Here is a 16,473-nt window from a genome sequence, read left to right on the forward strand (position 1 = left end):
GCCAAATACAGGGCAATCTTGTAAGAAAACCTGTTAGAGTCTGCAAAAGACTTGAGACTGGGGCGGAGGTTCACCTTCCAGCAGGACAACGACCCTAAACATACAGCCAGAGCTACAATGGAATGGTTTAGATCAAAGCATATTCATGTGTTAGAATGGCCCAGTCAAAGTCCAGACCTAAATCCAATTGAGAATCTCTGGCAAGACTTGAAAATTGCTGTTCACAGACGCTCTCCATCCAATCTGACTGAGCTTGAGCTATTTTGCAAAGAAGAATGGGCAAAAATTTCAGTCTCTTGATGTGCAAAGCTGGTAGAGACATACCCCAAAAGACTTGCAGCTGTAATTGCAGCGAAAGGTGGTTCTACAAAGTATTGACTCGGGGGGGCTGAATACTTTTGCACGCCACACTTTTCAGTTTTTTATTTGTAAAAAAATTTGAAAACCATGTATCTTTTTCCTTCCACTTCACAATTATGCACCACTTTGTGTTGGTCTATCACATAAAATCCCAATAAAATACATTTACGTTTGTGGTTGTAACGTGACAAAATATGGAAAAGTTCAAGGAATATGAAAACTTTTGCAAGCCACTGTACAGCACAGGCATTGTGGACGGAAGGGCCTGTTCCTGGGCTGTACTGTTGCATGTATGCTCTATGGACTGTGTCGTTGGTTACACTATGGACCCCAAGCCTTCCCTGACGTCCACTGAGCGAGGGCTATATGTATATATGTATGAAGTTTGTTTGTTTATACTATTCTTATAACAAATGTAAAGCACTTTGGCCAACGAGAGTTGTTTTTTAAATGTGCTACATAAATAAATGTGACTTGACTTGACTTGACTTCATTGTTACCCAATATTAGTTATTCATTCATCATCGTTTTGATGATCATATATATATTTATTTGTGTGTGATTGCATTAATGGGCCTGTAAAGCTCCAGCGTGCAAGAACATCATTGTTCCCTTGCCAGTACACATGACCATTAAACACACTTGACCAAGTGGGCAAGTTACTGCAGAAGACCAGAGACAATCTCAACTATTGTCCACTCCCCATCACGGGGACAGAGAACTCATTCGCCTGCAGTTAGATCATGTGATAGGAGCAGAATTAGGCCATTCGGCTCATCTAGTCTACTCCGCCATTCAATCATGGCTGATCTATCTCTCCCTCCTAACCCCATTCTCCTGCCTTCTCCCCATAACCTCTGACACTAGATAAAGTCAGATTAACCTTATCTAGTTTAGTTTAGCTTAGAGATACAGCGCAGAAACAGGCCTCACCTACCAGCGATCCCCGCACACTAACACTATCCTACACACACTAGGGACAATTTACATTTACACCAAGCCAATTAACCTGCAAACCTGTAAGTCTTTGGAGTGTGGGAGGAAACAGAAGATCTCGGAGAACGTACAAACTCCGTTTGGACAGCACCCATAGTCGGGATGGAACCCGGGTGTCTGGCGCTGTGAGGCAGCAACTCTACCGCTGAGCCACCGTGCCACCCTGGTCTACTTGAAGACAAGTCACAGGAAAAAGACATAGCCTCAAGATCAAGTATAAAACGATCATATGAACAGGTGGTGATACACTGCACTTTATTTAGTAATCCCACTTCATGGAGAAACAAAGAGTTATGGCGACAGTCGGGGCCCCTCCTCCCCCCCCCCCCCCCACTGCTTCCACTCACCGCCTTTAGCACAAGAGATAGCTTTGATGTCCAGCCAATTAAAATCGCAGTCACACCCAGTGCATATCCAATATTTTCTGTGCCATCCTAGAAATAAATCAGAGTTTAGTTTAGAGATACAGCGTGGATACAGCCCCCTCAGCCCACCGAGTCCGTACCGACCAGTGATCACCCCGTACACTAGTTTAGTGTAGAGATACAACGCAGAAATAGGCCCTTCGGCCCACCGAGTCCGTGCCGACCAGCGATCCGCGTATAGTAGTTTGCTCCTACACACACTAGGGACAATTTACAGAGGGCCAATTAACCAACAAACCCACGTCTTTGGAATGTGGGTGGAAACCGGAGCACCCGGAGAAAACCCACACGGCCACAGGGAGAACGTGCAAACACCATACAGACAGTACCCAAGGACAGGATTGAACCCGGGTCTGCAATGCGGAGAGGTAGCAGCTCTACCCGCTGCGCCACCGTGCTGCCCATTAAATAAATAAAACCATTCATGGAAGAGGCACGTCACAGGGCAACGACTTCACTCCAAGGGCAGTCTGTATCAGGGGAGGCGATAGAAGAGTAGACAGAAGATATATGGACAGCATGGGTTTAGAGAGCTATGGACGGGCATATGGAACTAGCTCTGTGTACCAACTTGTTGGGCATGTACGAACGAGATGGGCCGAAGGACCTGTTTACATGCTGTACACCTCGGTGACCCGTCCCCCTGCACTGACCCGTCCTTGCAACAGATCGGCCATCACGCTGCCCTCAGCACCCAAGTGGCTGAAGAAAGGTTCCAATTCATAAATACCATCTGTCCATCTTCTCCACAGATGCTGCCTGACCTGATGAGTTCTTTCACCACTTTGTAATTCACCCCGCCCACACTTTGTTCAAAGCAAACACAAAGTGTGTTGTTGATAAGATGTGGACTGCTTGATATTCTAAGCACCCTGTGAAGTATCCTGGATCACTGCCAGATCTTTCCCCTGTACAATATTTAAGCTTGGTCACAGTACAGTCAGAAGCAACTTCTTCACACTTTGATGGCCTGCTTTGTCAGACGGCCACTTGTATAGCTGGGCCAGGGGCAGGTTTCACCTGCGATCTGGCGAGCCCATGGGCACTGACCACCACGCACGCTTTACCTGAAGTAACGAGGTGAGTAACTTCCTCCCTGGGCCATGGACATCCACCAGACCAACAGGAGATGGCCACAGGTAGTAACCTGTGCCCGCAACAAAAGGCAGGCAAACTAGGAGCAGAGTAGTCCGTCCCTTCCTCTTCCTCGTGCGTCTCGATCGCCCTGAGCGTGAAAACAGGATGAGAGAGATGAGAACCTTCCCTTACCATTGTAGTCCAAGCACAGGGCACGACACACATGTGCCACACGCAAGTGTACATGGGTACAACATGTGTCTGCAACACGCAAGTGTACACGGGCATTCCGCATGATGCAACTCACTGGAATGGCATCGGGTAGTCGCAGGGGAATTAACCAAAACTTTCTTCCTTGACTCACTTACATTTTTCTAATTCTCTTTAGTTGCCTCCTTTGATAGATGACAGAGGCTTCAGTGCAGAAGCCATAATGTACACAACAGACATATCTGGGGGTCCCTAAAGGTGGCAGGTCAGGTGGGCAGGGTGGTGGTCACAAGAGTTGGCACTTTTGTAATGGCATTTCTTACATATCTGTCCAATTGTCTTTTAAAATAAGTAACTGTACTGTGAAAGCTGGCCGACAAAAAATGTTGGAGTAACTCAGAGGGACAGGCAGCATCTCTGGAGAGAAGGAACGGGTGATGTTTCGGGTCGAGATCCTTCTTCAGACTGATGTCAAGGGAGTGGGCAGGACAGAGATAGAATGTAGTCGGGGACAGTAAGACTGGTGGGAGAACTAGGAAGGGGGAGGGGATGGAGACAGGGAAAGATACAAGGTACAAGAGACATTTATTTGTCACATGTACCAATTGGTCCAGTGAAATGTGTGGTCGCCAGACAGCCATACGAATAATAAAGAGCACAGAACACAATAGTTTTTAACACAGACATCCCCACACAGCGGGATCAAAGTTTCCCACAGTGAGGGAAGGCTCCAAAATTCAGTCATCCTCCTCTGTTGTCCTCCAGAGCAAGGGTTATTTGAAATTAGAGAAGTTAACGTTTATACCGCTGGGGTGTAAACTACCCAAGCGAAATATGAGGTGCTGCTCCTTCAATTTGCACTGGGCGTCACTCTGGACATGGAGGAGGCCCAGGACAGAAAGGTCAGATTGGGAATGGGAGGGGGAGTTAAAATGCTGAGCCACCGGATGATCAGGTTGGTTAAGGTGGGCTTAGCGGAGGTGTTCAGTGAAACGATCGCCGAGCCTGCGCTTGGTCTCACCGATGTAGATACAGTAGATGAGGAACAGCGGATACAATAGATGAGGTTGGAGGAGATGCAAGTGAACCTCTGCCGTACCTGGAAAGACTGTTTGGGTCCTTGGACGGAGTCGAGGGGGGAGGAGGGTGGTTTTTGTGGGAAGGGACGTTGACCAGGGATTTGCGGAGGGAACGATCTCTGCGGAAAGCAGAAAAGGGGTGGAGATGGGAAGATGTGGTCAGTAGTGGGATCCGTTGGAGGTGATGAAAGTGTTGGAAGATTATATGTTGTATGTGATGGCTGATGGGGTGGAAGGTGAGGACAAGGGGGGCTCTGTCCTTGTTACGATTGGGGGGGGGGTGGAGGGGGGAGCAAGAGCTGAGCTGCGGCATATCGAGGAGACCCTTGTGAGAACCTCATCTATAATGGAAGAGGGGAACCGCCGTTCCCTAAAGAATGAGGACATCTCCGATGACCTGGTATGGTAAACCTCATCCTGGGACCAGATGCGGCGTAGACGGAGGAATTGGGAGTAGGGGATAGAATCTTTACAGGAAGCACGGTGGGAAGAAGTGTAGTCTACATAGCTATGGGAGTCAGTGGGTTTGTAATAGATGTCAGTCGATAATCTGTCCCTTGTGATGGAGACAGTGAGATCTAGAAACGGTAGGGAGATGTCGGAGATGGTCCAAGTGAATTTGAGTACAGGATGGAAATTAATTATGAAGTTGATGAAGTCAGTGAGTTCTGCATGGGTGCAGGAGGTAGCACTGATACAGCCATCAATGTAGCGGAGGTAGAGTTTGGGGATAGGGCCATTGTATGCCTGGAACAGTGATTGTTCGATGTACCCTACAAAGAGGCAGGCATAGCTTGGGCCCATGCGCGTGCCCATAGCTACACCTTGGATCTGGAGGAAGTGGGGGGAGTCGAAAGAGAAGTTGTTGAGTGTAAGGACCAGCTCTGCTAGGCGGAGGAGAGTGTTAGTAGATGGAAATTGATTGGTTCTGCGGTCGAGGAAGAAACAGAGGGCTTTAAGAACCTTCCTGGTGGAGGATTGAGGTGTAGAGTGACTGGACACCCATAATAAAGATGAGGGAGTGGGGGCCTGCAAAACAGGTCATTGAACAGATTAAGGGCGTGTGAGGTGTCTTGGACATAGGTGGGGAGGGATTGGACTAGGGGGATAGGATGGAGTCGCGGTTTGTGGAAATGAATTCAGTGGGACACGAACAAGCAGAAACAACGGCATTCTAGACTAGTCCCATTTGCCTGCATTTGGCTCATATCCCCAAAACTCCTCCTATCCATCTTTGACAGTAGAAAAATATTGAAAATAGAATAGACAATAGACAATAGGTACAGGAGCAGGCCATTCGGCCCTTCGAGCCAGCATCGTCATTCAATGTGATCATGGCTGATCATCCCCAATCATTACCCCGTTCCTGCCTTCTCCCCATATCCTCCTATTTTTAAGAGCCCTATCTAGCTCTCTCTTGAAAGCATCCATAGAACCGGCCTCTCAGGCAGAGAATTCCACAGAATGAAGGAATTACACACAATACTGCAAATGCTGCCTCACCAAAGTTCTATAAAGCTGCATCAGGACTTCCTGTCTCGACCGATGAAGGCAAGCGTAACGTATGCCTTCTTCACCGCTCTGTCTACTTGTGTGGCCACTTGCTGGGTGTTATGGACTTGGACTCCAAGATCCCTTTATACATCAATACTGGTTAGGGGTTGTGCAATTAATTATATATTTTCAATTTATATTTGAGCTCCCCAAGTGCAACACCTCACACCTGCTCAGATTAAACTCATCCTACTATTTCCCTGCCCCTTGCTGTAGATGATCGATATCCCGCTGTATATTTTGACAGCCTTCCTCACTGTCCGTGACCCCAGCAATCTTGGTGTCATCTGCAACCTTCCTAGCCAATCCATCTAATCAATGTTTTATTATTAATGTTTAATGTTTTATGTATCATTCCTAACTGTCACTGTGTGTCATGTTGTCACTTGCGGGCGGAGCACCAAGGCAAATTCCTTGTATTGTGAATACTTGGCCAATAAACCTATTCATTCATTCATCTACGTTTACATCCAAGGTACACAAAAAATGCTGGAGAAACTCTGATTCTACCTGATTTTGACCTTGAGCCACAAACGGGGAACAGAATCAACACAAAATGGAGAATGTCCACGGCTGTCATATAAGCTGCTGTAAAAACCTGCAAACAGATCAAGGGATAAAGTATTAGTCTTCTCAAAGAAGTGTTCTTTACCTGTACCCTGCCTGAACAGCACGAGGGTCGAGGTGTCCATGTTTGCTGACTGGGGAAGTGAATGTTGGGCAGGCTCAAGGAAGTTCCCTCGATCATGTCGGCTGCTTTCCCGAGGCAGCGTGAAGTGTAGATGGAGTTGATGGTGGGGAGTGTGGTCTGTGTGATGGACTGGGATGCATCTACAATGGTGGGGAGTGTGGTCTGTGATGGACTGGGCTACATCTACAACGGCAGGCAGTGACTAGTGGGGTACCGCAAGGCTCAGTGCTGGGACCCCAGCTATTTACGATATATATTAATGATTTGGACGAGGGAATTGAATGCAACATCTCCAAATTTGCGGATGACACGAAGTTGGGGGGCAGTGTTAGCTGTGTAGAGGATGCTAGGAGGCTGCAAGGTGACTTGGATAGGCTGGGTGAGTGGGCAAATGCATGGCAGATGCAGTATAATGTGGAAAAATGTGAGGTTATCCACTTTGGTGGCAAAAACAGGAAAGTAGACTATTATCTGAATGGTGGCCGATTAGGAAAGGGGGAGATGCAACGAGACCTGGGTGTCATGGTACACCAGTCATTAAAAGTAGGCACGCAGGTGCAGCAGGCAGTGAAGAAGGCGAATGGCATGTTAGCATTCATAGCAAAAGGATTTGAGTATAGGAGCAGGGATGTTCTATTGCAGTTGTACATGGTCTTGGTGAGACCACACCTGGAGTATTGCGTACAGTTTTGGTCTCCTAATCTGAGGAAGGACATTCTTGCCATAGAGGGAGTACAGAGAAGGTTCACCAGACTGATTCCTGGGATGTCAGGACTTTCATATGAAGAAAGACTGGGTAGACTCGGTTTGTACTCGCTAGAATTTAGAAGATTGAGGGGGGATCTTATAGAAACTTACAAAATTCTTAAGGGGTTCGACAGGCTAGATGCAGGAAGATTGTTCCCAATGTTGGGGAAGTCCAGAACAAGGGGTCACAGTTTAAGGAAAAGGGGGAAATCTTTTAGGACCGAGATGAGGAAAACATTTTTCACACAGAGAGTGGTGAATCTCTGGAATTCTCTGCCACAGGTAGTTGAGGCCAGTTCATTGGCTATATTTAAGAGGGAGTTAGATGTGGCCCTTGTGGCTAAAGGGATCAGGAGGTATGGAGAGAAGGCAGGTACAGGATGCTGAGTTGGATGATCAGCCATGATCATATTGAATGGCAGTGCAGGCTCGAAGGGCCGAATGGCCTACTCCTGCACCTATTTTCTATGTTTCTATGTGTGGTCTGTGATGGACTGGGCTACATCTACAATGGTGGGAAGTGTGGTCTGTGATGGACTGGGCTACATCTACAATGGTGGGGAGTGTGGTCTGTGATGGACTGGGCTACATCTACAATGGTGGGGAGTGTGGTCTGTGATGGACTGGGCTACATCTACAACTCTGTGCAATTTCTTGTGGTCTTGGGCAGAGCTGTTGCCAAACCAAGCTGTGATGCATCCTGATAGGCTGCTTTCTACGGTAGATCTATTGAAGTTGGGCAAGTCAGTGGAGACATGCCCAACTTCCTTGGTCTTCTGAGCAAGTAGAGGCATGGGTGTGTTTTCAATGTAGTTGGTGCAGGACAAACTGTTGGTGATATTCATGCCTGGGATCTGAAAAGGTCTTGACCATCTCCACTTCAACACCGTTGATGACAGGGGCATGTATACCACTTGTTTCCTGAAGTCAGTAACTAGCTCATAAGATCATAAGTGATAGGAGTAGAATTAGGCCATTTGGCCCATCAAATCTACTCTGCTATTCAATCATGGCTGATCTATCTCTCCCTCCTAACCCCATTCTCCTGCCTTCTCCCCGGACACCTGTACTAATCAAGAATATATCTATCTCTGCTTTAAAAATATCCACTGACTTCTGCAGCAAAGACTTCTGCACATTCACCACCCTCTGACTAAATAAATTTCTCCTCATCTCTTTCCGAAAAGAACGTGCTTTAATTCTCCTTCATCTTGCCAATACAGGGAGGGGTTGTCTTGGCATCATGTTACCAAGCTGTCTATCTCTTCCTGTACGTGGTCTCGTCATTGTTTGACTTCCAGCTTCTAGTTGGTAATTACATTTTCTTAACATACACACCCAATCTTTCACATCAACCAGTTATCAGTACATCTGTGTCCAAAACAGTTAGCAGAACAAATCCAAGATCTGTGAGCTTCTGAAGAGAAAATGTCTGCTCCAGAAACAAACTAATTCATTAAGTCATAACCAGCAAGAGCTCCACGAGGAAGAGGAAATGACTGAATGTTTCTTTGCCAAAACAAGACTTAAATCAGAAGGAGTTGTGATAAGGAAAACAAAGGCAGTGGAACTGGTTTTGGAGAAACTAGAAACAAAGGTTCTTGGAGAAACTGGCGAGAGAAATCTTGTGGAAAAGGATCAAGGGAGAGGAAACCAAGTGGAGATTTAATAAATGATAATCACTCACCTGGATACTCAGCTGATTTGCCAGAAGTGCCCCAAGCATGTTGCACACATTGCCCAGAAAAGCATAGATGACACAAAACAAGGACTCGTGCTTCCAAAGACTCCGTTTGCAACGGAAATAGATCATCCTGGAATTAAACAAGACAGTGACTGCAGCAACTCCAGGAACAAGCAGGAAAGACACACCTGTGTTCAAAAGGGAACTGCAGATGCTGGAATATCGAAGGTACACAAAAAATTGCTGGGGAAACTCAGCGGGTGCAGCAGCATCTATGGAGCGAAGGAAATAGGCGACGTTTCGGGCCGAAACCCTTCTTCAGACAGGAAAGACACACCTGTTTGATCATCGCTGCAGTGTGAAGGTGCGTCTGTAACACAGGCACGATTCACCTGGGCATTACCTACAGCTTTAGAGTGAGAGGGGGCAACGTTTATAGATATACTGGGCAACTTTTATACACACAGTGTCATACGGGATAGTAGAATTAGGCCATTCGGTCCATCAAGTCTACTCCGCCGTTCAATCATGGCTGAAACACTTTTTCACACAGAGTGTTGTGAGTGCGGAATTCTGTGCCTGGTGGAGGCCGGTTCTTTGGATACTTTCAAGAGAGAGCTAGATAGGGCTCTTAAAGATAGCGGAGTCAGGGGATATGGGGAGAAGGCAGGAACGGGGTACTGATTGTGGATGATCAGCCATGAAAACATTGAATGGCGGTGCTGGCTCGAAGGGCCGAATGGCCTAATCCTGCACATATTGTCTATTATCTATCTCTCCCTCCAAACCCCATTCTGCTGCCTTCTTCATACAACACCTGGCACCCGTACTAATCAAGAATTGATCTATCTCTGGGTGGTGGGTGCCTGGAACGCGCTGCCAGGGGTGGTGGTGGAGGCATATACGATCGTGGCATTCGAGAGGCTTTTAGATGAATACATGGATGTGCAGGGAATGGTGGGGTTTGGATCATGTACAAGGGGAGGAGATTAGTTTAACTTGGCTTCCAGTTGGGCATGGATATTGTGGGCCGAAGGGCCTGTAACTGTGCTGTACTGTTCTGCTCTATATTCCAAATACATCACAGTAATTGAGCCACGACCATTCACCAGGGAGGTCTCCGAGTTCATGCTTTATTCACACTAACTCAAATTGGAATGAACCTCATTACCAGTTTAGTTCAGAGATACAGTGCGGAAACAGGCCCTTCGGCCTACCGAGTCCGTGCTGACCAGCAATCCCCGCATATTAACACTACCCTACACACACTAGGGACAATTTACATTTATACCAAACCAATTAACCTACAAACCTGCACGTCTTTGGAGTGTGGGAGGAAACCGAAGCTCTCAGAGAAAACCCACGCAGATCACGGGGAGAACGTACAAACTCCGTACAGACAGCACCCGTAGTCAGGATCGAACCCAAGTCTCTAATGCTGCAAGGCAGTAGCTCTACTGCTGTACCACCGTGCCGCCCTAGTTGTAAGTGCCAGGCAAATGGTTAGCAACACCTTTGTCCCAAGTTACAGTAAATACTGAATGATGCTACTGGGGAAACTGTGCGTGAAATCAGCATGGGTGCGACTCACACAAGGCAAACATTGCTTAAAGAGCTGTAGCACATGATGGGAAACCACACATGGTGGAAACCGGAGCTCCTGAAGAAAACCCACACGGTCACAGGGAGAATGTACAAACTCTGTACAAACAGCACCCGTAGTCAGGAATGAATCCAGATCTCTGGCGCTGTTAGGCAGCAACTCTACCAGCTGTGCCATCCTTATGGCTTTGATAACACTGCACAGGGCTCCTGTACCTTCTTCCCGATGGCAGTGCTGAGATGAGTGTGTGGCCAGGATGGTGTGGGTCCTTGATGATTTTGGCTGCCTTTTTGAGGCAGCGACTACGATAGACCTTTGATGGTGAGGAGGTCAGAGCCGGTGATGGACTGGGCAGTGATCACAACTTTTAGCAGTCTTTTCTGCTCCTGGATGTTCAAGTTGCCGAACCAGGCCTCGATGCAGCCATGTCAATATGCTCTCTACTGTGCACCTGCAGAAGCTCAGGAGAATCCTCTTTGACATTCAGAATCTTCTCAGGAAGTAGAGGCGCTGATGTACTTTCTTTACAATTGCATCAGTGTGCTGGGTCCAGGAAAGATCTTCGGAAATATGCACGCCCAGGAATTTGAAGTTATTGACTCTCTCCACCTTCGTCCCATTGATATAAACAGGATTGTGGGTCCTCATCCTTCCTCTTCCAATATATCTTCCAGGCAGTGAAGAAGGCGAATGGTATGTTAGCATTCATAGCAAAAGGATTTGAGTATAGGAGCAGGGAGGTTCTGCTGCAGTTGTACAGGGTCTTGGTGAGACCACACCTGGAGTATTGCGTACAGTTTTGGTCTCCAAATCTGAGGAAGGACATTATTGCCATAGAGGGAGTGCAGAGAAGGTTCACCAGACTGATTCCTGGGATGTCAGGACTTTCATATGAAGAAAGACCGGATAGACTCGGCTTGTACTTGCTAGAATTTAGAAGATTGAGGGGGGATCTTCTAAATTCTTGCTGGACATATACAGGAAGAGATGTATCAACAGAGCCATCTCCATCATCAAAGACCCCTACCACCCATCGCATCACATATTCTCCATCCTGCCATCTGGGAAGAGGTACAGGAGCATTAGCTGCAAAACCAGCAGGATGCTCCTCAGCTTCTTCCCGCAGGCTATAAGACTGTTAAACGGACTTTGCCCCCTGCCAAAGTATCGCGCACCAACCACCAACCTGGACAGAGCTACTGTCGTGCCGCTGCCGATCGGAACGCCTGTTGATGTTTAGTTGAGAGTAGTGTTAAACTTGTTCATGATATGTGTATTTTTATTTCTATTTATTTTTTACTGCACACTGAATGGACACTGGTTTGAGTAACGTTTTTTTGTTTCCTCTGGGTATGCGAGTACTCAGGAAAATAACAATAAAGATATACAATACAATACAATACAATTCAATTTATTGTCATTTGGACCCCTTGAGGTCCAAACGAAATGCCGTTTCTGCAGCCATACATTACAAACAAATAGACCCAAGACACAACATAATTTACATAAACATCCATCACATCGCTGTGATGGAAGGCCAAAAAAACGTATCTCTCCACTGTACTCTCCCCCCCGATGTCAGAGTCAAAGTCAAAGCCCCCGGCGGGCGATGGCGATTGTCCCGCGGCCATTAAAGCCACGCCGGGTGATGCAAGGTCGCACACCGGGTTCTTGATGTTAGAGCCCCCGGCGTGCGCTCGCAGTCCCGCGGCCATTCCAAGCCGCGCGGGGCGGTGCTGTAAGGCCCCGCTCCAGGAGCTCTTCAACCCCGCAACTCGGGTGGGAGAAGTCGCCGCTGTGGAAGCCCTGAAAAGCGGACTCCCTCCAGGGACCCGCCGGCTCCCGGTGCCGCCCGCCAAACCCGCAGTTGCAGCCACCGAACCTCCGGAGGTCGGGCCGCAGCAGCGTCCACCACCGCTCCACCCGCTCTGGACTCGGCCAGCTCCGCGACGGTGAGGTGAGTAGTCGGCACCAGAGCCCCCGGTCTTCCTGTTGGAGGCCGCTCCTCGTTGCAGCCCCAACGACAACGGAGACCCGACAAAGAAAAGGTCGGGTCTCCCGTGCAGGGAGAGATTTAAAAGTTACCCCCTCCCCCCCACACCACCCCCACCCCCCCACACACATACCCCAACAAAAAATAACAAAAACTACATAAAAACATAGACATAAAATAATAAAAACGCAGACGGACTGCAGAGGCCGCTGCTGACGAAAGTCGCGCCGCCCACCGAATACAATACAATCTTATAGAAACTTACAAAATTCTTAAGGGGTTGGACAGGCTAGATGCAGGAAGATTGTTCCCGATGTTGGGGAAGTCCAGGACAAGGGGTCACAGCTTAAGGATAGAGGGGAAATCCTTTAGGACCGAGATGAGAAAAACTTTTTTCACACAGAGAGTGGTGAATCTCTGGAACTCTCTGCCACTGAAGGTAGTTGAGGCCAGTTCATTGGCTATATTTAAGAGGGAGTTAGATGTGGCCCTTGTGGCTAAAGGGATCAGGGGGTATGGAGAGAAGGCAGGTACGGGATACTGAGTTGGATGATCAGCCATGATCATATTGAATGGTGGTGCAGGCTCGAAGGCCGAATGGCCTACTCCTGCACCTATTTTATGTTTCTATGTTTTATTACAAATAAAGTTCATTTTGATATAACATGGCAACTCGAACAACCAGGAACAAAGGTGACTACAGAGAGTGGTGGACACTGGCCGCTCCATCACGGGTACTCACCTCCCCACCATCACAGGGATCTACAGGAGGCGCTGCCTCAAAAAGGCAGCCAGCATCATCAGAGACCCACACCACCCTGGCCACGCTCTCATCTTGCTGCTACCATCGGTGCAGAAAGTACAGGAGCCTGAAAACCGTGACCTCCAGGTTCATGAACAGCTTCTTCCCAACAACCATCAGGCTCTTGAACACTGCAAACTCCAACTAAACTCGCTACTTCCTTAAGTTGCACCAAGTACTTGGATAGAGAGGAACTGCAGATGCTGGTTTAAACCGAAGGTAGACACGAAAAGCTGGAGTAACTCAGCGGGACAGGCAGCATCTCTGGAGAGAAGGAATGAGTGAAACTTCCAGTCAAGAAAGGGTCTCGACCCGAGACATCACCTATCCATGTTATCCACAGATGCTGCCTGACCCGCTGAGTTACTCCAGCACTCTGTGTCTGACTCATGACTTAGGGGTTTGTTTTGTTTTTCAACTAGAGTTTTCTTTAATGTATTGAATGTTTTGTTAATGCTATCTATTGAGTCCTGTGCTGTGTTTACAAACCTGTTGTGCGGGTTGAAGCAAGAATTCCACTGTTCCGTTTCGGTACACAGTGAAACTTCCCCTGATAAGCGGCGCGGCTCTCTGCTAATCCTCACTGTACATCAGACCAACCCCATCTCTCTCCCCCCGCCCCTCTCTCTCCCCCACCCACACTAGTTGAAGTACTCACATGATGTGCGCGGTCACCCACAGCAGTTGAGACACAGCCCAGATCGCCAGGTAGCTGCCCAGCCGCTCCTGCACCCAGACGCCCCAAGTCCCGGGGGGAGCCGGGCCGGGGAGACTGGGGTGGGGGAGACGAGGGGTGGCTTCCATCCTCAACGCATCTCCTCAAACATCAGCCAGTTCCCAGCTCCGCCCGGGACCCTGATTACAAGCGCTCCGGGTGCAGGAGGGGAGAATGTAGACGGGGTTTGGAGACCGAGTCCCGGGCACGGCCGCCACTCTCTGTCTGCCCCGCCGCTCACTGTTTATCCTGCTGGCTCTGTCCCACCCAGCGCTCCCTTCCTGCAATGACGACAGTTGCCCTGGATCCACCGTGCAGGCGGCGTCTCAGTCCCGGCCACTCCCTGTACTCGCATTCCTCCGCAATTAACAATCCAACCTCAATAAAACGTCCAGGTTGCTTCTCCCCAACAACCACGGGCTCCACAACCACACAACACTCCCCACAACTTGTGGATCTATAATACTCAGAGACACACCAACCACAACTATGGCCTTCTCTGGACAGTGTCTTTGGTTGTGGTCCAGTTCGGCCCGTCTAGTCTGCACTGACCATCGATCGATCACCCGTTCACACTAGTCCTTATGTTTCCTCATCCACTCCCTACACACTAGGGCCAATTAACCTACAAACCCGCACGTCTTTGGGATGTGGGAGGAAACTTTTAAGAACTTTAAAACTTTGTTGGTGCCAGTCACATGTTGTCTTTTTGTCTACCTCCGGCAACAAACTACATTTCCTATGACAACTACAATATATCTAATGAAGCTAATGCCTTTGGAAATAAATAGCAGCTTCCGGCTTCAGTAACAAACAGCAGTTGATGCATTTGGTAACAAATTCCTCTGACTTTTTACAAAGATATACATTACATATTATGCGTGTGGTAAATATTTACAAAAAAAGACAACACTGCCAAAGCATTATGCTGGAAATACACAGTGGTTGTCGGGCACCTACACAGTGGCAGCCCGACTCCAGACTGATGTCACTGTATCCAGTAGATACAAAATGCTGGAGTAACTCAGTGGGACAGGCAGCATCTCTGGAGAGAAGGAATTGGTGACGTTTCAGGTTGAGACGACTTCTTCAGACTGATGTCAAGGGATACAGTAGATAAGGAAGTGTAAGGTGTGAACATAGGACAAAGGGAATGGAGATCAAGGAACATGTAGAATAGATCATTGTAGAACAAGAGGAAGAAGCTTGAACTTTATTGCCTTCCATCACAGTGAGGAATGGGGAATCCACTGCGATGGATGTTTATGTTAACTTTTATGTGGCTGCGTGTCTTGTTGATTTTCACTTAGTATGGCTGTATGGCAACGCAAATTTCACTGAACCTTAATTGGTACATGACAATAAACTGACCTTGAAACCTTGTTAGCTGGGAGAAGGTAACAACAAAGCAAACAGAGATAAAATGTAAAATAGACACAAAATGCTGGAGTAACTCAGCAGGACAGGCAGCATCTCTGGAGAGAAGGAATGGGTGACATTTCGGGTCGAGACCCTTCTTCAGACCAAAGATCCTATAGATCCTATAGCAAGATGGACCACTCCTGCTAAATGCAATGGGCTGACGTGTAGTACACGACGGAACGGAACGTGGGCCTTTTTTTCATCCATTTCCGTGACTGGACCCGATGTGTGTGTGTTTGTGACGCATGTGTCTAAAGTAGACAAGTATGGTACAGTCACGTCAGCTGCTCAGCAATGTAACGGATGCTGATCCTGTCAAATCTCTGGAGAACGTGGATAGATGACGTTTCAGGTTGGGACCTTCTTCAGACTGATGGAGTAAGTCTGGAAGAGAAAGCTGGAAGAGAGGAGAGGGCAGGACAAAGCCAGGCAAGCGATAGGTGGATATGAGTGAGGGGGAGAGGGGTTGGCTGGCAGACGAGTGGACAAAGGCCAGAGATGAGGGAGGACCACTTTAAAATGTTGCTTCTGAAGGCCTGGAGCATTACAATAATCCCTGTTATTTAGAGAGATTCTCCATAGGTTTCAGCTCAGTTTAGACAAAATCAAAGAGGTGCTCACTGGATTGAATGGGGCCGAAGACTTAGTGAAACTTTTGGAGCTACTTTAAGGTTACAATAGCATGCTGGTTGCTGCTGAAACAGCATTCAGAAGCCAGGACTATTATCATGAACCATGAAATATTCAGCATCTGAAAAGATCTAGCATTAATTTACCTTTCAGTGGACCATTTCTGAAGAAGCGTCTCGACCCGAAACGTCACCTATTCCTGCGCTCCATAGATGCTGCCTCACCCGCTGAGTTTCTCCAGCATTTGTCTACTTTTGCTCCAGCGACGTGTGTCTGACTCCCGTCGATACAAGTAGAGGACTTTATACTCACATGATTGAACATTCAAAGCCTGTCCCTCAGAATGTCTCATGTCATTAATTAAATCTGTAATACAAAGCTAGTATTGGTAATAACTCCAATAACCAGACGTTGGGTGTCAAGGAGCAGTGGTGGTGGAAGTGTTGGTGAGGAACCCTTTGCCAACATCAACCACAAGTCTGTAG

At 47.8% G+C, this 16,473-nt stretch overlaps 1 protein-coding gene across 4 annotated transcripts in view; it reads right to left on the minus strand.

The window, feature by feature from the left end:
- The window catches only part of tmem44 (transmembrane protein 44), a 29,208-nt gene extending 14,832 nt beyond the window's left edge, over nt 1-14,376 (minus strand). For 2 of the 4 annotated variants that reach the window (XM_033031322.1, XM_033031321.1), the window contains exons 1-5: nt 13,880-14,376; nt 8,827-8,953; nt 6,212-6,299; nt 2,849-3,006; nt 1,704-1,790 (exon numbers count right to left, since the gene is read on the minus strand). In XM_033031322.1, coding sequence (XP_032887213.1) covers nt 1,704-1,790; nt 2,849-3,006; nt 6,212-6,299; nt 8,827-8,953; nt 13,880-14,025 — 606 coding nt within the window. In that variant the 5' untranslated portion in view covers nt 14,026-14,376. The remainder of the gene's footprint in view (nt 1-1,703; nt 1,791-2,848; nt 3,007-6,211; nt 6,300-8,826; nt 8,954-13,879) is intronic. The other 2 variants (XM_033031320.1, XM_033031319.1) reach the window with 2 other exon arrangements.
- Nucleotides 14,377-16,473: the final 2,097 nt, after the last annotated feature.

The sequence above is a fragment of the Amblyraja radiata genome, chromosome 13 (genome assembly GCF_010909765.2).
Source record: "Amblyraja radiata isolate CabotCenter1 chromosome 13, sAmbRad1.1.pri, whole genome shotgun sequence".
Lineage (NCBI taxonomy): Eukaryota > Metazoa > Chordata > Chondrichthyes > Rajiformes > Rajidae > Amblyraja > Amblyraja radiata.